Source organism: Garra rufa, chromosome 1 (genome assembly GCF_049309525.1).
Source record: "Garra rufa chromosome 1, GarRuf1.0, whole genome shotgun sequence".
In the NCBI taxonomy this organism is placed as follows: Eukaryota; Metazoa; Chordata; class Actinopteri; order Cypriniformes; family Cyprinidae; genus Garra; species Garra rufa.
In genome coordinates this window covers 23,042,218-23,066,721 of record NC_133361.1, presented here as the reverse complement: position 1 = coordinate 23,066,721, position 24,504 = coordinate 23,042,218, and the positions used below count along the sequence as shown (strand labels likewise).

At 33.9% G+C, this 24,504-nt stretch overlaps 1 protein-coding gene across 1 annotated transcript in view; it reads right to left on the bottom strand.

Moving 5' to 3' along the window:
- prkar1b (protein kinase, cAMP-dependent, regulatory, type I, beta) overlaps positions 1–24,504 on the bottom strand; it is a 119,174-nt gene that overhangs the window by 27,233 nt on the left and 67,437 nt on the right. The window contains exons 5-7 of the mRNA XM_073849108.1: positions 23,919–23,980; positions 15,907–15,953; positions 2,264–2,422 (exon numbers count right to left, since the gene is read on the bottom strand). Coding sequence (XP_073705209.1) covers positions 2,264–2,422; positions 15,907–15,953; positions 23,919–23,980 — 268 coding nt within the window. The remainder of the gene's footprint in view (positions 1–2,263; positions 2,423–15,906; positions 15,954–23,918; positions 23,981–24,504) is intronic.

Here is a 24,504-nt window from a genome sequence, read left to right as displayed (position 1 = left end):
GAAAATGTTAAATCAAGAAGTAAAATACTTATAAAACATATTTAATATAATTAAATATTTATAAAAAATCTATTTATTTTCTCATCATTTCAATCGAAAAACCTTTCATAATGTATGAAAATATAGTCAAGAAGTAAAATACTTAATTACTGTAAAGTGAAAAATATATTTAATATATAATTAAATATATGTAATATATTAAAAAGAAATAAATATTTTTTTCCTCATCATTTCAATCGAAAAGCCTTTCAGAGTGTACGTTGAAAATGTTAAATCAAAAAGTAAAATACTTATTAATGTGATGTGAAAAATATATTTCATATATAATTAAATATTTATAAATAAATAAAAAGTTTCCTCATCAATTCTTTCAACAAAAAAAAACTTTCAGAATGTATGTTGAAAATGTTAAATAAAGATGTAAAATACATCTAATGTGAAAAATATATTTAATGTATAATTAAAATTATATAAAAATGTGTTAAAATTAATATAATGTAATAAAAATAGCTAAAATACATATTTTTCTCATCATTTTAATAAAAAAAAAACTTTCAAAATGTATGCTGAAAATGTTAAACAAAAAAGTAAATACTCAATAATGTAATGTGAAAAATATATTTTATATATAATTAAATATTTATAAATAAATAAAAAGTTTCCTCATCAATTCTTTAAAAAAAAAAAAACTTTCAGAATGTATGTTGAAAATGTTACATAAAGAAGTAAAATACATCTAATGTGAAAAATATATTTAATGTATAATTAAAATTATATAAAAATGTGTTAAAATTAATATAATGTAATAAAAATAACTAAAATACATATTTTTTCTCATCATTTTAATCGAAAAAAAAAAACTTTCAAAATGTATGCTGAAAATGTTAAACAAAAAAGTAAATACTCAATTATGTAATGTGAAAAATATATTTTATATATATAATATATAGTTAAAAAATAAATAAATAAATTGATTAAAACATGAATTACCTTTTACAAATTGTACATTTATTTTCAAGAATTTATTTTTAAAATAATTAAAATTCTCATTAATGTAATATGAAATATCTATATTTAATATATGATATAATTAAATAAAAAATATTGTTTTACTCAATTTAATTGAGAAGACTATGTTTAAAATATTAACCAAGAAGTAAAATTACTCATTAATGTAATATGAAAAATATATTTAATATATTATTAAATATTTATAATATATATATATATTTATGATATATTATATAATATTTAAATATATAACATATAATTAAAAATAAATAAATAAATATTTTTTCCCATCATTTTGATCGAAAACCTTTAAAACGCTAAATTAAACGTAAAACTGAAGTACACATGCGATTTACAATTATTAAAATTCTCATGAATGCAATGAGAAAAATCGAACATAATATAATAATAAATAAAATAATAACAACATAAATAAATTATTCTTTTTTAATCGTCACTTAACTCAAAAAGCTGTTCAAGATGCATGTTGAACCAAAAAGTAAAATACTCAATCATTACTATTATTATACATTATACTAGTAAGACTTTCTTTCATTGGTAAAAATAGTCATTTCAGACAAAAAAAAAAAAAAAGATTTCCATCAAATAAGATAAAAAATATAAGATAAAAAATATATTTTTCTACACTATCCAGGTATATTTGCACACATCATGATACACACGTCAAAGCTTGTATGCTCAGTGTGGACGTGGAATATGACATATTTTAGAAACAGCTATATAAATTACTGACTTATCTCTAATTGACTGCAGCCACACACACCATAATTTACTGGTTTAATTAAGAGCAGCTCAGCATAACTGCAATCTGACAATCTGTCTCTCCCCTCACAGAACACAGTGTGTGTGTGTAAGGTCTGCATCAAAAGTGCGTGTTTGCATAAGAAAGCAAGAAAGACACTAAAGAGACCAAACGATGGCCTGAAAGAAAAATCTAAATTGGTCCCTTGTCAGGCTCTGTGTGGCAAACAGTTTCCACGGAGGCTCACAGGCCATTCGAAATATTCATTTATTCATTCCCACACTCTACAACACACTCTACAAACACAAACACTGCTACAGATGGAGCACTCCATGCAGATTACATCGATGAGCGAGACGGTAAGTATTTAGTTAAAGAATACCAAAGGCTGGAAAGTTTGGTTTAGTTTGAGTCAATGCTCAAGAGTGTCAATCTGGAATCTCAAGACATTTAAAGGGACAGTTCACCCAAAAATGTGTGTGTTCATACCATGAGGATGCGTCGGTAGCTGTCTCTGTCTATTCCCCACAGTTTCAGGTCAGTCTTGGCTTTCACAGTAGCAGCTCGAGGAGTTCCGTATATCAGGGCTAACTCTCCAAAACTACCACCCTCTCCGATACTAGTCACCCATTCACCGTTTACATACACCTGCAGAGACAGAGAGAAAGATCATTACTTATTTCTGTTTATAATACACATGAACATGCCTTCTATGGCTAATTGAAGACAACAGCCTTCACAAGGCATTTGACTTCCATGATATTGCTGGATGAAACCGAATATTCATGATAAGTAAGTCCATTTTTAGGACTATTATGATTTTCATGACAATTAGTGATATTGCAAGACTCCCCAAATTCTCAGTTCTTCTTTTGTTGTAGGACTGCAATGTAAAATAAAATCTAATTTGCATTAATATAATATAATGTAGTATAATACTTTGAAAGAAGTCTTTTATGTTCACCAGGGGCAGCATTTATTTGATTAAACACAGTAAAACCTAAAAAAGTAATATTGTGAGATATTATTTCAATTTACAATTATTATCTAAATGTATTTTAAAATGTAATATTAGATGCATATATATATACAGCTACTTTTAGAACAATAACAATTGTCATTATAATATAATATATTTTTATTTTTTTAATAAAGTTATTAATTTTTTTAAAGTATTTTTTTTAAAGTACATTTATTGTATATTATTTGATTATAAAAATGGAAATATTGCGTAAACAGTAAAAACTGTAATACTGTAAAATACTATTAGAGTTTAAAAATATAATTTTGTATCTGAATTTATTTTAAAATTAAATTTTACATTTATAATTTACAATTTTAATATGTAATTTAAATAATTATATATCAGAATATATATGTATGTATATACTGTATATATATAGCTACTTTTGAGACAATTACGACAGCCATTAAAATATAATTTTATATAGTACTATATTTTTTATTGAAAAATATTTATTTTTGAAAGAATATTTTTTAATAAAATTGTATTTATTGTATATTATTTGATAAAAAAAGGGTAATATTGTGTAAACAGTAAAAACAGTAATATTGCAAAATATTATTATAATTTACAATTATTATTTTCTATCAGAATATATAATATAATATAATATATTAATATTTTTAAATATTGTAATACTTTTAAATAATATATTTTTAAAAAGTACTTTTATTTTATATTTCATTAAAAATATGGTAATATTGTGTAAACACAGTAACATTATAAAATATTACATTTTACATAAATTTTTTTATCTCAATACATTTTAAATTTTAATTTACATCTATAATTATACTTTTACTGAGGCGATGACAATCAACATTAAAATAAAATAAATATAAAATAAAACAATATAGTGCAATACTTTTATTACATTTATTGAAAAATATTTATTTTGAGATAATATTATTAAAAAAGTACTTTTATTATATATTATTTTAATAAAAATATGGTAATATTGTGTAAACAGTAAAAACATTAATATTGTAAGGTATTATAATTATAATTTGTAATATATATATATATATATATATATATATATATATATATATATATATATATATATATATATATATATATATATATATATATATACGGACAATTACGATCACCATTAAAATAAAATAAAATAAAATAAAATAAAATAAAATAAAATATTGATGACATACATTCATAGTATATTATTTGATTAAAAAGATGGAACTATTGTGTAACTACAGTAAAAACAGTAATACTATAAAATATTATAATAATTCACAATTACTATTTTCTATCTGAATATATTTTAAGAAAATTTAAAAAAAGTACATTTAATGTATTTATCTAATTAAAAATATGGTAATATTGTGAAATATTATAACAAAAATAAAATTTATTGGCAAAGCTGAATTTTCAACATCATTATTCCAGTCTTTAGTGTCACATGATCCTTCAGAAATCATATTTGCACTACAACAATGAAAATTGTGGAAAAATGTGCTATGACAACAATAATGTTACGGAGGACAAAAAAAAAAAAAAAATCAAACAAATATTATTTTCTTGCATTACCAATATTTTTATGCAAATTACAATTTCTTGGTCTCGCACACTTCTTGACAGATTTCTTCTGAAATTCACCTATTACATTTTGAATACGATTCTGAAAATGAATACCGTGAATAGAAAAAGGCCATTTAAACAGAAACCACAAAGTGACTATATCTCTATCTTCATGGATAGACTGAACTCCCGTTTCATAATGACAGTCAAGGGCATTCACGGTGAGACAGGTGATCTGATAACACACTCGCTCCTTCTATCTCCTCAACCCTGCTGGATCCTCTAAAGTGTCTTACGAGGAATTAGATAACACCTTGAGACTCTTTCCCCCTGTTTTGTCTTTCACTCTGGCATAACCATAAGATGCTAGAGGAGAGAATATCTCAGTGAATCTGTGTGTCAGCATGTGGTTTTCAACAGCCACACACATAGACGAGCACAAGGAGGCTCTTTCTCATTTTCCACAAAGGCCGGTTAAGTTTCACCTGCGGACACACAATCCACTTGTTGAGTTTATGAGGAGAGATAAAAAAAAGCTAACACATGGAGCAGAAATAAACGCTCATCTACTGTCCAGCGGCCTGTCAGCCATCCAAGACACATTCCACAGGTATCTCAGCTCTCCAGACCGGCCACTGGAACAGGTTCGGGTCACAGCCTTCTTAGAGACAGCCAACATGTCACCCAAGGTGAGAAAGTGTGCGTACTATCCTTGCAACAATCTACCTGTCACATATTAAAGAAAAAAAAAAATTACAGATAATGTACTCACCCCCTTTCATCTAAGATGTTTGTGTTTGTCTTTCTTCAGTCGTAAAGGAATTATTTTGAGGAAAACATTTCAGGAATGTTCTCCACATAGTGGACTTCTATGGTCCCCCTGAGTTTGAACTTCCAAAACGCAGTTCAAATGCAGCTTTAAAATGCTCCAAATGATCCCAGTCGAGGAATGAGGGTCTTATCTAGCGAAACGATTGGTTATTTTTTAAATACATTTACAATTTATATACTTTTAACCTCAAATGCTTGTCTTGTCTAGCTTTGCGTCAACTCTGTGTATTCCTGTTTATGACAGTTAGGGTATGTTGAAAAACTCTCGCCTTATTTTCTGCTGCAGAAGTACCGACCCAGTGTAGTAAACATGTAAGCATGTAAAGAAGGTCAAATGCCTTTACAAAAATAGGTAAAACAGTGATATATGACAATTTTGAAGTTGGAGGAGAAAATGAGATGGGAGTTTTTAGACATACCCTAACTGTGTTGAACCGGGGAAAAAAACAGTTCACACAGAACTTGGCAAGACAAGAGGTTAAAAAGTAAAATTTTTTTTAAAAAATTTAAAAACTTTAAAAATGTTCAGGAATGTTCTTCATATAATGGACTTCTATGGTGCCCCTGAGTTTGAAATTTCAAAATACAGTTTAAATGCAGATTCAAAAAGCTTTACACGATCCCAGTCAAGGAAGAAGTGCCTCTTAAAATATGTACAATTTATATACTTTTTAACCTCAACCAGTCATCTTCGTGTAGGTCTGTGTGAACTCTGTGCATTTTAGGTCAAAACAGTTAGGGTATGTTGAAAAACTTCCATCTTAATTTCTCCTTCAACTTCAATCGTTCTACATCGCTGCAGAAGTACCGACTCAGTGTTAACAAAGTGAATGTGCAAAGAAGGTCAAACGCCCTTTACAAAAAAAGGTAAAACAGCGATGTACTGTAGGGTGATTTTAAAGTTGGAGGAAAAAATGAGATGGGATTTTTTTGACATACCCTAACTGTATTTAACCAGAAATCTTGACAAGACGAGCGGTTGAGGTTAAAGAGTAGGTAAATTTAAAAAAAATTTTTTTTTAGAAAAGAACCAATCGTTTCACTAGATAAGACCCTTATTCTACAGCTGGGATCGTTTAGAGCCCTTTGAAGCTGCATTTAAACTGCATTTTGGAAGTTCAAACTCAGGGGCACCATTGAAGTCCATTATATGGAGAGAAATGCATTCCTCAAAAAACACAATTTCTTGAACTGAAGAAAGACATAAACATCTTGTATGAGAAGGGGGTGAGTAAATTATCTGTAACGTGAGAGATCACCCAAAAATGAAAATTTTGATATCATTACCCTCATGTCGTTCTAAACCTGTATGAGTTTCTTTTTGTTGCTGAACACCAAAGAAGTTTGTAGAAAGTTGGTAATCAAACTGTTGATGGTAGCCATTGAATTCCATAGCAATTTTTTTTCTATAATATGGAAGTCAATGGGTAGCGTCAACTGTTTGGTTACTAATATTCTTTAAAATATCTTTTTTTGTGTGTGCGTCTGTAAATTCATACAGGTTTGTAAATTATGACAAGATTTTCATTTTTGGGTGAACTATCCTTTTAAAGGAGTAGTTTACTTCCAGAACAAAATTCTACATATAATGTACTCACCCTGTCATCATCCAAGATGTTCATGCCCATTTTTTCTTCAATCGTAAAGGAATTATGTTTTTTGAGGAAAAAAATTCAGGAATGTTCTCCATATAGTGGACTTCTAAGGTGCCCCTGAGTTTGAACTTCCAAAATGCAGCTTCAATGGGCTCTAAATGATCCCAGACGAGGAATAAGGGTCTTATCTAGCGAAACGATTGGTTATTTTGTAAATAAATTTGTCTAGCTCTGCGTGAACTTATGTCGAAAAAATCCCATCTCATTTCCTCCTCCAACTTCAAAATCATCCTAAATTGCTGCATAAGTACCGACTCAGTGTTTACAAAGTAAACGTGCAAAGAAGGTCAAACACCCTTTACATTTCGGTAAAACAGCGGTGACTTTATAGTTGGAGTATAGTTTATAGAGTACACATGTGCATCACAGAGCTAGACAATATGAACATTTGAGGTTAATAATTATATAAATTGTAATTTCTTTTAGAAAATAACCCATTGTTTCGCTAGATAAGACCCTTATTTCCTTGTTTAGTGCCCTTTGAAGCTGCATTAAAAATGCATTTTGAAAGTTTAAACTCACAGCCACCATTGAAGTCCACCATATGGAAATAATTCCTGGATTTTTTTTCCCTTAAAAAAAAAAAAAACATAATTTCTTTACGACTGAAGAGAGAAAGACATGAACATCTTGGAAGACAGGGTGAGTTCATTACTTGTAAATTTTAGTTCTGGAAATGAACTACTCCTTTTATTTGTACAAAGTCATTTTATTGGAACAACTCCCATAAAAATAACAGCAAATACACTCCTTCAAGTGATTCAAAGTGCTGTTTTTTCACAAAAGAGTGTGTGCGACTGTGTGTCTTAATGAATTCCAACTTTCTCAATTAGCATGCAGTACTATGCGCTCCAAAGTCACAGCAGATTTATCCTTTCTGCTAATGAGAGACATCACCATTGCATTGGAGATGCATTCCTGCGTGTTTGCGTGTGTCTAGGAGCTTTATGGAGCTGTGCGTTCTCGCTTACATGTATGAGAAGATGGATTAATGTCTGTATTTTGTATGTGTTTGACAGCATTAGCGTAGCGTAGGGTGGACAGAGCAAGCAGGACGCTGCTGGTCTCAGTGTGCTGGCTCTGACCCAGGAGCTCCATACGCAGCAATCTGATGTGGCAGTGACCCAGTGCTGACTCAACGTGCCCTCGGAGCTCGTCCAGAGCAGAGGAGAAATATTAGCACCGATATATCACACAGAGGATCACTGAGCAACACACGAGGAGAACAGACTCGAGACATACAAGACTGCTAATAACATTAAGAATATTAACATACAGCTTTCAAATGTGTACGTTTGTGAAGAGAAAAAAGTCGAAGACTTCCTTCAACTTCCTTCTTTGACTTTTTCTTCAACTTCTGCTTCTTCAACTTCATTGACTTCTGCTTCTTCGACTTTTTTTACTTGGACTTCTTTGACTTTTTCTTCGACTTTTGCTTCTTTGACTTCTGCTCCTTTGACTTTTTCATCGATTTCTGCTTCTTTGAATTTTTCTTTGACTTTTTTTGACATTTGCTTCTTTGACTTCTGCTCCTTTGACTTTTTCATCGATTTCTGCTTCTTTGAATTTTTCTTTGACTTTTTTGACATTTGCTTCTTTGACTTCTGCTCCTTTGACTTTTTCATCGATTTCTGCTTTGAATTTTTCTTTGACTTTTTTCGACTTTTCAGATGTTTGCTCTTTTAACTTCTGCTCCTTTAACTTTTTCTTCTACTTTGGCCTCAATTTTTGCTTCGACTTTTGCCTCTTTCACTTTTCCGAAGTTTTCTTTTCCAACTTCTGATTCTTCGACTTTTTCTTCTACTTCAGTTTCTTCGACTTCTTTGACTTTTTCTTCAACTTTTGCTTCTTCAACTTTTTTCTTCTACTTCGGCTTTTTCAACTTTTTCTTTGACTTCTGCTTCTTCAACTTTTTCATCGATTTCTGCTTCTTTGAATTTTTCTTAGACCTTTTTCGCTTTTTTAACTTCTGCTCCTTTGACTTTTTCTTCTACTTTGGCCTCAACTTTTTCTTCGACTTTGACTTCTTCCCCTTCTTTGACTTTTTTCCGACTTCTGCTTCTTCGACTTTTTCGAAGTTTGCTTCTTCGACTTCTGCTTCTTAGACTTTGACTTTGGCTTCTTCGACTTCTTTGACTTTTTCTTAGACTTCTGCTTCTTCACCTTCTTTTACTTTTTTGACTTCTGCCTCTTTGACTTTTTTGAAAATGTATTCTCCAACTTCTGCTTCCTCAACTTTCTCTTCGACTTCTGCTTCTTTGACTTTTTCTTCTACTTCGGTTTCTTTGACTTCTTTGACTCTTTCTTCGACCTCTGCTTCTTTGACTTTTTCTTCTACTTCAGCCTAAACTTTTTCTTCAACTTCGGCTTTTTGCCTTCTTTGACTTTTTTCCAGACTTCTGCTTCTTCGACTTTTTCTTCTACTTTGGCTTCTTCGACTTCTTTGACTTTTTCTTCGACCTCCGTTTCTTTGACTTTTTCTTCGACTTTGGCTACTTTGCCTTCTTTGACTTTTTTCCAGACTTCTGCTTCTTCGACTCTTTCGAAGTTTGCTTCTTCAACTTTTCTTCCACTTTGGCTTGTTTGACTTTTACTTCTTCAACATTTTCTTCTACTATCTTGCTCTTTTAAAATAACAGAGCTTGCTGAATACTCAGAAGTCCTTAGATTAAAAATGGTCCAACCAGAAGTTGTGAAAATTGTGATGCCACAAACAATAGCAAATTAATATATGGCTACCCACATTTGTTCTCTACTATATAAAGTTTGGGTTCAGTAGGATTTTTTTCTTTTCTTTCTTTTTTTTGAGGAATTTAGTATTTACACTACCAGTCAAAAGTTTTAGAAAAGTATTATTTTTTTATTATTTTTTAAAGAAGTTTCTTCTGTTCACCAAGCTTGCATTTATTTGATCTAAAGTACAGCAAAAACAGTTTTTGAAATATTTTTTTCTATTTAAAATAACTGTTTTCTATGAGAATATATTATAAAATGTAATTTATTCCTGTAATTTCACATTTTAGCATCACAACTTCAGACTTCAGTGTCACATGATCATTCAGAAATCATTATTTATTATTATTAATATCATCACCATTTAAAACAATTGAGTACATTTCTTTGTTTCAAGATTCGATGAATAGAAAGATCCAAAGATCAGCATTTATCTGAAATAACAAGCTTTTGTAACATTATACACTATACCGTTCAAAAGCTTGAAGTCAGTATAATTTTTTTTTTTTGGGGGGGGGGGGTACTTTTATTTAGCAAGGATGCTTTTAATTGATCAAAAGTGATGATAAAGCATTTATAATGTTACAAAAGGTTTCTGTTTCAGATAAATGCTGTTCTCCTGAACTTTCTATTCATCAAAGAAACCAGACAAAATTCTACTCAGCGGTTTTCAACATAATAATAATAAATGCTTTTTGAGCAGCAAATCAGAATATTAGATATCAGGATTTCTAAAGGATCATGTGACTGAAGTAATGCCGCTAAAAATTCAGCTTTGAAATCACAGGAATAAATTACATTTTAAAATATATTTAAATAGAAAACAGTTATTTTAAATAGTACTGTTTTTGCTGTACTTTGGATCAAATAAATACAGGCTTGGTGAGCAGAAGAGACTTCTTTAAAAAACATTATACCTTGTTCAAAAACCTTTGACTGGTAGTGTATGTCCAGCAAAGATGCATTAATTTGATGAAAAATTCTACTTCAAATAAATGCTGTTCTTTTGAACTTTCTTTCAAAAGAATCCTAAAAAATATTTATCAAAGTTTCCACAAAAAATTTAAGCAGCACAACTGTTTTTAACTTTGATAATAATAATAAGAAAAAAATGTTTCTTTGTAAATCAGCATTTTAGAATTTCTGGAAAATCATGTGGCACTGAAGACTGGAGTAATGAAAAGATATACAAATTTAAAACAGTTATTAGAAATCGTAAAAAAAATATTTCACAATATTACCGTTTTATAGATCAAATATATGCAGAATTGATGAACAAAAGACCCCTTTTTCAAAAAAACATTTAAAAAATCTTAACAACCCTAAACTTTAGAATTGTAGGATTGATTCAAATGCATTCACATTTACTATTTATTATTCAGCAACTTGTCACAGCGGTTGTTAGTTGTTTCACATGTAAAGAGATAATATTCATGTAATCTTAAATGTACAGTAGCATAAACAGTCTGTTTAAAGAGTCACAGAGAGCGTGGAAAATGGTCATTAAAACTAAACTATGACCATTTTCAGTTCAGGAAGCCATGACTGCCATTATTAATGGACTCTGGGGAAAAAAAAATAAAAATGCTGGAAAAGTGTGGAAAAAGCAGCTTTAAACTAAACAATCCTATTTACTACAGAAACAAAACAGGGAGAGGAAGACGCTACAGATTCCCAGAAAGATAAAGACAACTTCCGAGAGAAAAAAAAAACGTGTTTAAAAAACAAATCTATTTTAAAGCTTATTATCTTCTCTTTAAAACAAAACATAGTAAGTGGATTCTCTGTGGAGATAACAAAACATGATTTCACTTGAACCTTATCCATGTCATCTTTTGGGAAGGTAAAACAATGGCAGTAAGTGTTCCAGTTTTTTAGTGTTTTTTTTCTTCAGTTTTTTTCAGTTCACTGGGTAAGATTTTTATCATACAGTTTAGACCTATTTTATAAGACATTTCGTAAGATTCACCCTGTCACACTTGCTATATGAACAAATGTATTGCGAATGTGAATGTGTTCATTGCTGCCCTAGGCCTTAAAGGGCCGGTTCATCCAAAAATGAAAATTCTGTCATTAATTACTCACCCTCACGTCATTCCAAACTTGTAAAACTTTTGTCCATCTTAAGAACACAAATTAAGTTATATTTAGTCTTTAAATCCGAGAGCTTTCTGACCCTGCATAGACAGCAATGCAACTACCACATTCAAGGGCCAGAAAGGTAGTAAGGACATCGATAAAATAGTCCATGTGACATCAGTGGTTCAACACAATGTTCTGAAGCTACAAGAATACTTTTAGTGTGCAAAGAAAACAAAAATAATGACTCCATTATGATGAGCGATATTTTTTTTGGTTTGGTATATCAGTAATAGTGTTCTCTAATGTATATACAGTATGTCACAAAAGTGAGTACACCCCTCACATTTCAGCAACCATTTTAGTATATCTTCTCAAGGGACAATACTATAGAAATGAAACCTGGATATATTTTAAAGTAGTCAATGTGCAGCTGGTATAGCACTATAGAATTACTGTCCTCTGAAAATCATTCAACAAACAGCCATTCTTGTTCAAGGTGAGTACACCCTAAGTGATAACAGTGATATGCTGTTTAACCATGCAAAGCCACATGTCCTATTCATCATGTTTTTGTCTGCTTGACAGTACCATACAACGTTGTGTATCTTGTATTAGAGCAGTTAAAATGAGGTGCTTTAGTATAATTCTCTCATACTGATCACTGGATGTTCAACATGAAACCTCATGGCAAAGAACTCTCTGAGGATTTGAGAATTAGAATTATTGCTCTCCACAAAGATGGCCAAGGCTACAAGTGGTTCAGCACTGAACACCCTGAAACCGAGTTACACTACAGTGGTCAGGTAGCCTGACGAGCCAGACCCACATAAATGTAGGGTCTGGGCACTCTCCATAGACAGGGCTCAACCGGAGGGGTGGGATAAATGGTTGTCTTTCAAACTCCCTCTCCACGCAATAGGAAAGCGCTGCCTACAACCAATCAGAGCAACGAAGAAGGTGACATAGTCAGAGTCCCATGGGTTTTCCCACCAGCGGAGCTAGCTGGTAGATCAAACTTTTGTCGTATCCGGTTGGCAAAACTCCAAATACATCCTTGTTTTGTAAGAACGACCTCAGTGCAGTGTCTTGTTCTTTTCTCAGAGAAAAGCTTAACTTCAAGTCTTTCATACGGTGGCCGACAGAGGCCAACGCGCTGCAAACAAGAAAACACATGCAAACAGAAAAAACGACAACAAATTAAGTAAACATCTTCATCAGTTTGACAACACAGGCGCTGCAAATCCTCGCAACGCAAACGCAAATACGGAAACGCGCTGCAAATTCTCACAACACAACCAAACTCAGAAACGCGCTGCATATAGCTCGGTCCACAACGGAAATGTTTCAGGGGGACCTCAAAAAGTGACGAACTCATCTGGGACCTGATTATTTATATCACTATATTACCTGATTATTTATATCACTATATTACCTGATTATTTATATCACTATTACATTTAAATGATACTATACTATCACTAAAAGGTGATAGTTCACCGATAACACCTCTGCTCTGACCAACAGCCACTGAACAAATAATCAGGTCCCAGATGGGTTCGTCACTTTTTGAGGTCCCCCTGAAACATTTCCGTTGTGGACCGAGCTATATGCAGCGCGTTTGTTAGTTTGCAGCGCCCTCGTGTGTTCGCAGCGCGTTTCTGAGTTTGGTTGTGTTGTGAGAATTTGCAGCGCGTTTCCGTATTTGCGTTTGCGTTGTGAGGCTTTGCAGCGCCTGTGTTGTCAAACTGATGAAGATGTTTTCTTAATTTGTTGTTGTTTTTTCTGTTTGCATGTGTTTTCTTGTTTGCAGCGCGTTGGCCTCTGTCGGCCACCGTACTTTCAGAGTGGCGGCCAAAGCCAATTCGAAAGAAAGTTGTTTGCTAGCAGCAGCCATCGCTCTATCTCTCACGGAACCAGAGAATGTCTGACGGAACTTATGGTCGCACGTCAGTCGTCATCATGTTAAACCCGCCCACCGACTCGTGATTGGCCCGGTCGATTTTGGATTTTTAGAAATCTCAAGTGAATGGAGAGTAACTAGACTGCCCTTGGAAGAAAATGTAATTTGCTGCCGATAGGTGCGCGTCTAGATTCTAGGATAGTGGTCAGGGTCGTACAGACGTTTTCCAAGATTGGCGTTGCAAGGGTCGATCAACGAACCTGGCTTCAAAAAAACAGATGTATGAGTGCTGCCAGCATTGCTTTAAAGGTTGCAGAAGTAGAAAGTCAGCTTGTCAGTGCTCAGACCATACTCCAAACACTGCAACAAGTCCGTTTGCATAGGCGTCATCCCAGAAGGATGCCTCTTCTGAAGCTGGCTCACAAGAAAGCCTGCAAACAGTTTGCTGAAGACAACCAAGAGCATGAATTACTGGAAGACCATGTCCTGTGGTCTGATGAGACTATAAGATAAACATATTTGGCTCAGATGGTGTCCAGCATGTGTGGCGATGCCCTGATAAGGAGTACCAAGAAAATTTTGTGTTGCCTACAGTCAAGCATTGTGCTGGTAGCATCATGGTCTGGGGCTTCATGAGTGCTGCTGGTGCTGGGGAGCTGCAGTTCATTGAGGGAAACATGGATTCCATTATGTACTGTACATTCTGAAGCAAAACATAATGCCGTCCCTCCAGAAACTGGAACGAACGGCAGTTTTCCAACATGATAATGACCCCCAAACACACCACCAAGATGACAACTGCCTTGCTGAGGATGCTGAATGTGAAGGTGATGGGGTGGCCAAGTATGTCTCCAGAGCTGAACCCTATTAAGCACCTGTGGGGCATCCTCAAGCGTAAGGTGGAGAAGCACCATGTGTCTAACTTTCAACAGCTCCATGAGGAGTGAAAGAGGATCCCAGCAACAACCTGTGCAGCTCTGGCCAATTCCATGCCCAGGATGATAAAGGCAGTGCCAGATAACAATGTTGCTAACACAATATATTGACACTCTGGACAAGTTCACTTAGGGTGTACTCACTTTTGTTGATAGTTATTTTGACAATAATGGCTGTATGTTGAGTTATTTTCAGAGGACAGTAAATCTATAGTGCTATACAAGCTGGACATTGACTACTCGAAAATATATCCAAGTTTCATTTGTATAATATTGTCCCTTGAGAAGATATACTAAAATGGTTGCTGAAATGTGAGGGGTGTACTCACTTTTGTGACATACTGTATATTTTCTAAGTATTAAATTAATTTTAAAAAATAAATAAAGGTTTTTAGCTTTTACCTATCCCTCAAATTATTATCACCATAATCCGAACACAATTCGGTTCGACTATTGGCTCTTTAAATGAAAGTTGGAAAAAGAAAATTACAAACAAATGGCTGACATCATTTCATTAGAGGAAAAACAACTGGGGAGGTGAGTGAGAGCCTCTATTTTCCTCTGTCTGTTTTTACTTATTTTATCTTTCCAATTTGATGTGGTCAACTTCAACATGTCCAGCCTGTTAAGGGGAATATGAAAAAGTAAATAGAAAGACTTTTTTGTAAAAGTAGCATTAAAAAAAAACATTTTATTCTTTACTTGACAGACCTGGGTTTTGCTCAGACAGTGTAATAGCTGATTTTAGGTCTAAATGTCCACCCTGTTAGTGTCAGAAAACATGGTGGACATTGAAAAATGGTGATATTTGGTGGTTTAAAATGCTGTAAAATGTTTAGATTATTACTTTTTTTTTTTTTTTAAATATGCTTAAAGTTCAAAAGGTGGTATTTATGTAAAAGACTAAAACTGATTTAAAACTGATGTTGTTGAAAATTTCAAGAAAATAACATCATGATCTTTACTGGGCACACAAAAGGCACCAAATCCCAGGAATGTCTCAAACATGTCTTATGATTTCAACAGAGGACTGACACAAAATAGAAGAAATTGTTGAATAAAGTCGCTTTTTTTGTATGTTTGTTTTTGCGCACAAAAAGTATTCTTGTAGCTTGATAAAATTCTGGTTGAACCACTAGACACATGGATTATTTTAACAAAGTCATTACTACCCTTCTGGGTCTTGAATGTGTCAGTTGCATTGCTGTCTATGCAGGGTCAGAAAGCTCTTGGATTTAATCAAAAATATCTTAATTGGTGCTCCGAAGACTAACAAAGGTCTTAAGGGTTTAGAACGACATAAGGGTGAGTAATTAATGACAGAATTTTCATTTTTGGGTGAACTAACCCTTTAATAAAGACGGTTTCATGACTTTAGTAGCACATGTGTGAGTTTGACTGTAGAAACAGGGATGAAATATTGAACTTACATCAACTTCTCCCTGATCAATCACATAGAAGTTATCTCCTTCATCACCTGTGAAAGAAACAAGAGAAAATCATGAGTTTATTCCAATTGACAAACTTCAAGAAAAAGACTACCAATAAAAAGCTGTCTTTCCTTGATCTTTTTCCTTGTTTTTCTGCTCAATTGTGAAAACCTTCATGAAATATTGAACTATTCAAAAGTTTGGGGTCGGTAAGACATAAAATGTTTTTAAAATGAGTATCGTGCTCACCAAGGCTGCATTTATTTGATCAAAAAATACAGTAAAAACAATAATATTGTGAAATATTATAACAATTTAAACTGAATGTTTTTTTATTTAAACATATTTTAAATGAAATTTATTACTGTAATTTCAACAATAAATTTTCAGCATCATTACTCCATGTGTCAAACGATCCTTCAAAAAATCATTCTAATATTCTGATTTGCTGTTCAAGAAACATTTTTTTTATTATTAATATTTAAAACACTAATTTTTTCAGGATTATTTAAATGAATAGCAAAATCCAAAGATCAGCATTTATCTGAAATATTTAGCGTTTGTAACATTTTTGGAAGAAATTATAGAAATTAATACATTTATTTAGCAAGGATGCTTTTAATTGATCCAAAAAAGTGATGATAAAGACATGTATAATGTTACAAAAGATTTCTATTTCAGAGAAATGAAGTGATTTCTGAAGGATTGTGTGACTGGAAAATTCAGCTTTGAAATCACAAAAATAAATTACATTTTAAAATATATTCAAATAAAATGTTATTTTAAATAGTACAAATATTTCAAAATTTGACTGTTTTTGCTGCACTTTGGATTCAATAAATTCAGGGTTGGTGAGCAGAAGAGACTTCTTAAAAAACATACTGTTCAAAAACTTTTGACTGGTAGTGTACTGATAAAAAATTCTATTTCAAATAAATGCTGTTCTTTAGAACTTTCTTTCAATCAAAGAATCCTGAAAAAAAAACACATCAAAGTTTCCAGCACAACTGTTTTCAACATTGATAATAATAATAAATGTTTCTTGAGCAATAAATGAGCATATTAGAATGATTTCTGAAGGATCACGTTACTGGAAAATTCAGCTTCGAAATCACAGAAATAAATTACATTTTAAAATATATTCAAATAAAAATTTTTATTTTAAATAGTAAAAATATTTCAAAATTTGACTGTTTTTGCTGTACTTTGGATTTAATAAATTCAGGGTTGGTGAGCAGAAGAGACTTTAAAAACATTAAAAACATACTGTTCAAAAACTTTTGACTGGTAGTGTATGCAATAAAATTGCTGAAAATTTCTATTTCAAATAAATGCTGTTCTTTAGAACTTTCTTTCAATCAAAGAATCCTGAAAAAAAACACATCAAAGTTTCCAGCACAACTGTTTTCAACATTGATAATAATAATAAATGTTTCTTGAGCAATAAATCGGCATATTAGAATGATTTCTGAAGGATCACGTTACTGGAAAATTCAGCTTTGAAATCACAAAAATAAATTACATTTTAAAATATATTCAAATAATTATTATTTTTTTTAAATAGTAAAAATATTTCAAAATTTTACTGTTCTTGCTGTACTTTGGATCAAATAAATTCAGGGTTGGTGAGCAGAAGAGACTTCTTTAAAACATACTGTTCAAAAACTTTTGACTGGTAGTGTATGCAATAAAATTGATGAAAATCTTTATTTCAAACTGTCTTCCGGCAGCTTTCAGTGTCACATGATCCTAAAGAAATCATTCTAATATGCTGATATGATGCTTCGATTAAACAAAACAAACTTTTAGTCATTTTCAGCAACAATCTGAAAGCTTTACAGACAATTTTGTGCATCCTTACTAAATAAAACCACTAATTTCTTTATTTAAAAAAAATTACTGACCTCACACTTTTGAACAGTTGACTATAAAGTTTAAATGCATCTGCAAAAAGATAATTTTGCAACCTTTCAAGCATGCATTAGCATCTACATGACCCTCCAGCTAACAAAAATAGCCTAAAAGCCACAAAACTCCCATTTCAATTTCACAGGACCTTTAAATTCAATATGGAAAGGAGGAAAAGATAAATAACGTTGTCTCGTTCCCAGATTCCATCTCTTTCCGACTCGCCGTTTCCCAAGAACACACACGCACAGTGGTGCCTATCAAAGATAAAAGATGGCACACCACTTTAAAAGCGTCACCACCTCCCAGAGCAGCGTCATCTAAACGATTCCCAGCCTTCATCTTCTACACCCCATTTGAGAGTTTTTAATGGCCGGCTGGGTGTGCCAGAAGCCACGGGCCCTGATCAACATTTCCAAGTTAAAGGCCGTTACATAAAGCATTTCTGTAGGTTCAGAGGGTCTTTGATGTCTAAGTGCGTGTTGAAATTGCCGTTTGGGATCCTGGTAGCGAGCGTGTGTTTGCGCATGCCGAAGAGTTAAAAGAGCCCGTGATCCGTGCGCTGCCGAGTTCACGCGGGTTCACGGGGCTAATTAACACCGAACACACTAAGCGCTCGTAAATCACACGAGCAATTTATCTTAACACACTCACCGATCGCTAGTGCCCTCTCCCTCTCTTACTCGCCGTCTCTTTCAACCCATTCAGCTCATTTTTCTTAGTATTGTTCCTGTCTTCCTGTCTTTTATCACCTCTGCTCTGAAGTTTCTGCTTTTTGGCTAACAGATCCTTGAGTCACAGAGTGCAGTCAAATATTTGACAAGAACAAAAACACACACATGCACACTTCTACACACTCTCACACACACAAACAAAACTTTGCACATTCCTAGATCTAATTTTATGGGCAATCTGCCCATGTTAGATAAATGCATTGAAAGTCTGGTTCAAGAATTGCATTGCACAGAGAGTATGTAAGACGTGCACTCAGTTCGCTATCGCTTTATGAACTCCACATGAAACCAAAAAGAGCTCATTGTTTGACTTTATAAAAAACCCTCATCATCCATCGTTTCTTCTTACATAACTCGAGCAATCTGCAATGCATTTGCACACTTCGTATCAGTATAGTTTTGACTTTAAGGTTGCTCTTCCACAGCGGTGTCATCATTCAGCCTTGTCTTTTTCTAAAATTGCTTAGTGTGGCTGTTGGCATAGGCCTGAATGTGAATAGAATAGCATAGAGAGTGAAGAATTTTAATGAGAAATGTATGGGTTTATATTGAGATCACATTGCAGATGACTGTATCATGGTAAATACAGTTGAGATCTTTTCTGAAGACACATTTCTGGGGACTTTGTCATCAGGAGAAACAGCTATCGTCTTTCTACTTCAAGATTTCCTATTTTATTCAATGCATTACTTGGCATTTCTTTGTAATAGGGCTGCAACTAACGACTATTTTAATAGTCGACTAGTCACCGACTATTGAAACGATTAGTCGACTAATCGGATAATTATTCAATTTTTCTCAAATTTAGCATGAGATTGCTTTAATTATGTGGAAAATTATAGTAAACACAAGAAAGAAGGGGGTACTTCAATAAAAAATGCATATTTTGCTGCTGATAGGCCAATTCATACTAAAAGTAAATAAAAATGCCCTGTCTAAAACCAATTAGGCACAGTGCTCGGTCAGTACAGACATAAATGCATAAATTAAGAAACTCTATAATTTTTTTAATGGACAGGCACATTTGTTTTATAAGAAAAAATAAATTAAAATCAAGTAAACATTTTCTTCCTGTAAACCATCAGCAGCAATAAAACAGTAAACAAAAATGTATATCCAAAACAAAACGTATTGGCTTCCATGTTATTTAAATCTTACCGAGGCCAGCCAAACTCCGTTTCATTCAACTGTCCGACGTGCTTTCTCTTTAAATGTTCGTGCATCACAGAGGTGCTGCCGTGATGCGCAAGGACTGCTTTACAAACCATGCAGGTAATATTTTAATTCGCCGTAGCAGGCTAAAATGCCCCCAAACTTTACTCCTGTTTCATACATACTCAGTCTGCAGTGCGTCTACAGTCCGTGTGCGTTACGTATGCAGTGCAGAAGAAGCACAGACTCGTTTTGCTTTCACACAGAACGCGTTTGCAGTCCGTACATTGTGAACGTTCTAATCCGTTAACATGGGTGTGGAAAAAAAAAACGCACTGCAGACGGAGTATGTGTGAAACGGGCGTGTTTTGGTACGCGCAGCTGCTGCGTTGGACGCCGCCATTTCTGTATGTTATCGCTCAGCATAGAAGCTGCGTATGTGCGACTCTCGGCAGAAAGATGCCTCACTCGGTTGTCTGGCGACAACATCGACAATGAAATTCATTGTCGACTATTTCTATTATCGATTTTTGTCGACAACGTCGACGAATCGTTGCAGCCCTACTTTGTAATTATTTAAAATATACAAGCAGTTTCCACATTTTTTTAGAGATAACACATATGTTCCTTGGTTTGTGTTTATGCATTGCATAAATTTAAAAAAGTAGTTCACTTCCAGAACAAAAATTGACAGATAATGTAGTCACCCTCTTGTTAGTCTCGCGTAGCCAGACCTTCAGACTGACGGCTGAAGGTCTGGAATTCATGGCAGCTTTAATTGGCCAAGTCCCGCCCATAAGGCTTTTTGACCGACATGTCAAACAACCAATCACAGTTCGTTTCATTCAGCGTCACGTTTCGGGGTGTAGAAATGCCCCCACAACAACAGACTGGCATGCAACAAGTCAGTCATTGAAATAACCAGCATTGAAAGTTAACGAAGAAGAGGGAGAACAAGCAGTAAGTCAGTAATTTGTTCGCGAACGTCGCAAATGTGTATAACAGCAACGACGTCTGCATAAGCACCTTTTAGCAAAACGCGAGTAAATCAGTCTGCGCTTTGTTTCCCGGCGGACCGAAAATAAACGCGACACTCGCGTGTTCCGGAAATCCGGTCAAATTCAACTAATCAGATCACGACTTTGACATTCCTGAAGTGTTTCCAGTTAAGTGTACCATATGCATCAGACGTTTAGCCAGCGTTCCGTGGGCGTGACGCCTGAGGCTGAGACTACCCTCTTGTCATCCAAGATGTTCATGTGTTTCTTTCTTCAGTCGTAAAGAAATGGTGTTTTTTGAGGAAAACATTTCAGGATTTCTCTCTATATAATGGACTTCTATGGTGCCCCCGAGTTTGAACTCCCAAAATGCAGTTAAAATGAAGCGTCAAAAGGCTCTAAATGATCCCAGCCGAGGAAGAAGGGTCTTATCTAGCAAAATGATCGGTTATTTTCTAAAAACATTGGCTGTGATCGTTTAGAGCCCTTTGAAGCTGCATTTTAAAAGTTCAAACTCGGGGGCACCATAGAAGTCCATTATATGGAGAGAAATCCTGAACTGTTTTACTCAAAAAACATAATTTTCTTATGACTGAAGAAAAAAAGGGGGTGAGTACATTATCTGTCAATTTTTGTTCTGAAAGTGAACTACTCCTTTAATACGATTAAATGTTCTAAGGCCAAAAACATACTCTACACTAGTACTATACATTACTGCAGACATCCTAAGCTACACGAGTTTGGTTTCATTTGCCATTATGCTGCAAAATACTATAATATTCAGAAAAACAGGAGTGTATCTTTAGGCCATTTAGACTGTAGTAAAATGATTCCTCACAAGTTAGCTAAATCTTGGATATCCTTCCTTCACGAGATGTTTGTTGACATCTTCAAAAGTAATAAAGGGTAAAAAAAAATGAATAATGTTAGCTTAGTCTGTAGCTTAGTTTTCATTTATTTATTAGCTAAAAAAATATTATAAATTATTAATATAAATAAAAAATGTATAAATATATTTATAAGATGTCCACGTCAAAATAAATTTACATAAGTGATTTTACGTCCATAGAAAGCACATTAAATATAAGTAAGGTGTCTACTTTTAAGGTTTCAAATATGTTTTTGAAGATTAAAATGTCAAAATTTGGTTTAAATAATGTTATATTGTCATTCAGTGTAACACAATATTTATTAGGGATGCACCGAATCCAGGATTCGGATTCGGATTCGGCCGAATCCTGGGCTTTTTGACGGGGTTCGGTTTCGGCCGAACCTTAGATTTATTTTCCACCGAAACCGAACCCTAGACTTGCACTACGACGTCACACGGCCGTTGATTACGTGAAGGTGTTTAGGCTACATAGGACCCGTTCGAATGTAGTAGGCTGTAAGAATCTGAAAATGGAACTCGTAAGCAAAAAAAGTTTTGTTTGGCAGTACTTTCCACCAAAAGAAGGCGATTCAAGTCGAGCTTTATGTTCAATTTGCAATGCCAATTTGTCTCGTGGTGGCAAGGACCCTAAGCAGTACACAACATATCGCCGATGTTAAAACATTTGCGTCTAAGGGGCCGTTCACATGTCGCGCCTAAAAACGCGTGGAAAACGCTAGGCGCGCCTCTTTCTTCCTTGTCAACAAAGCGCTCGGGCGCTTGCGCTCCGGAAGCGTCTGCCGTTTCTAAGCAACCATCAGCTGCGCTCTAGCTCCAAGCTGCGGAGCGCTTGCTGCATTCTGAAAAGTTGAGATGTTTTTATCTCGATGCGGCGCGGACGCGCCTGGAAAAACGAGCGCGTCGCACCGCGTGCGCGGCGCTTCCATTATGCGCGCGCAAGCCGCGCATCTACATTTAAAATAACGAATTTGAGCGCGCAAAAGACGCTACATGTGAACGGCCCCTAAAACATCCAAAAGAATACGAGTTTTGCATGAAGGAATCTACAGACAGCAGCCAAAATGCAGCAACTTCAGGTACGGCAGCTGGACAGTCACAGCTAAAAACGTGTAATTAAGGATGCGAGTAGGATTCGGTATTCGGTTTCGGATTCGGCCGAATCTTAAACAGTGTATTCGGTATTCGGCCGAACCCCAAAAATCTGGATTCGGTGCATCCCTAATATTTATGTAAAACTTCGTGTAAAACCTACGACAGTGGCAAATTTAAAAAATGTAGAACTACAACTAATTAGTATTTGGTGTGAAAGTAAAGTAAATATGCCTGACAAGATTGTAACACTGATTGACATTTTAGTGGGTGTCTTCTGTAAATTAGGGAAAAATGCATAATATTTATTTTGTGCTCAGAAAAAAAAAATGCAATTAAATTAAGCTTAAAACTTTTTAATATTTTTCGGAAAAACGACAACAATTTAAAGCAGCATTAAACTTACTGTTTTTATGCTTAAACCCTTTTTCGCCTTTGACCCGTATATAAATTGCCATTGAGGGAAGAAAAAATATGATCTTGATTTTAAGTTTTTTAGCATAAATTATTTTAGTAAAAATATACATTTTAACAGTGATTGTTTTAATATTATTATAAATAAAAAATAATGTGCCTTTAATTAGGACACATGAAAAAAGACATTACATAATATTAATAATAGCAAGCCTGTAACCACCTAAATCAACGATTTGAAGAAGCAACCCTGAGGGGTGAAAACTTTTGGAATTTGAAGATCAGGGTAAATTTAACTTATTTTGTCTTATGAAAAACATGTAAGTATCTTCTAAAAAGCAATAATAGTTGCATATGAGTCCCTCAGTTGTCCTCAGTGTGAAAAGATGGATAATTAAACCATACAGTCATTATTGGAAAGGGTTCAAATGCACAAAAATGCTGAAAAACTGATGGGAACTGATGGATTAAACAGCAAGCAGTTTAACTGTTCAGGACAAACAAGGGACTCACGAACAACTATCGTTTAACAAAAAACACAGCTGTGGATCATTCAGGTAACACCACACTATTAAGAATCAAGTGTATGTAAACTTTTGTTCAGGGTCATCACAACTATTATTTTCTCTTGTGGACTATATGTAAACATCTGTTATGTGAAATATCTTATTCCGGTCAATGCTAAATGAAAAATAACATGCATTTTGTATGATCCCTCTTATTTTGGTCAAATAATTAACATTTTGCAGATTCTGCAAGGTGTATGTAAACTTTTGACCTCAACTGTATGTGTGATATCAAACTCATGTTTTTTTCATACTATACCTTGCTGGATTACTGTCTCCCCGGCGATGTGTGTGACCGGGAACATGGCGTCAAATATGTCACTGGGGGAAAAAAGATATATTAGATAAATCGCTCATTCAATCATTCAAAAACACATAAAGCACATAGAATTCAGCTCAATGGTGTGTGTCATCTTTATGACTGCAAAGATCAAATGTGATACAACGTCAACGCTACTGTATCACACCCTTCACCACACATCTTTACAGTATCCACGGAAACACACGTGTTGAACATAAAAATAAACACAACAAACTAATAGTAAATGCTCATACTCTACACTTTACGAGACACACACCCTCAAACAACAAACAAAACCGCACAACCGTGCCTGTGTGAAAGCAAAGAGTGTCGTAAGCGTTACAAGTTTATGACCCTGATAATGCACTTCCATTCTTTGTGTTTCGGGAGCCACTGGTGTGTCAGTCACTACACATGACCCCTGACTCTGTCCCACAATACGCCTCTCCAGTTACTGCTGCCGGTTGTAGGCAGTGTTTATTCACTGCTGCTGTTGTGTTGTCAGTGCCTCAGATGTCATTTTGTTAAGTTTGCATGCTAAATA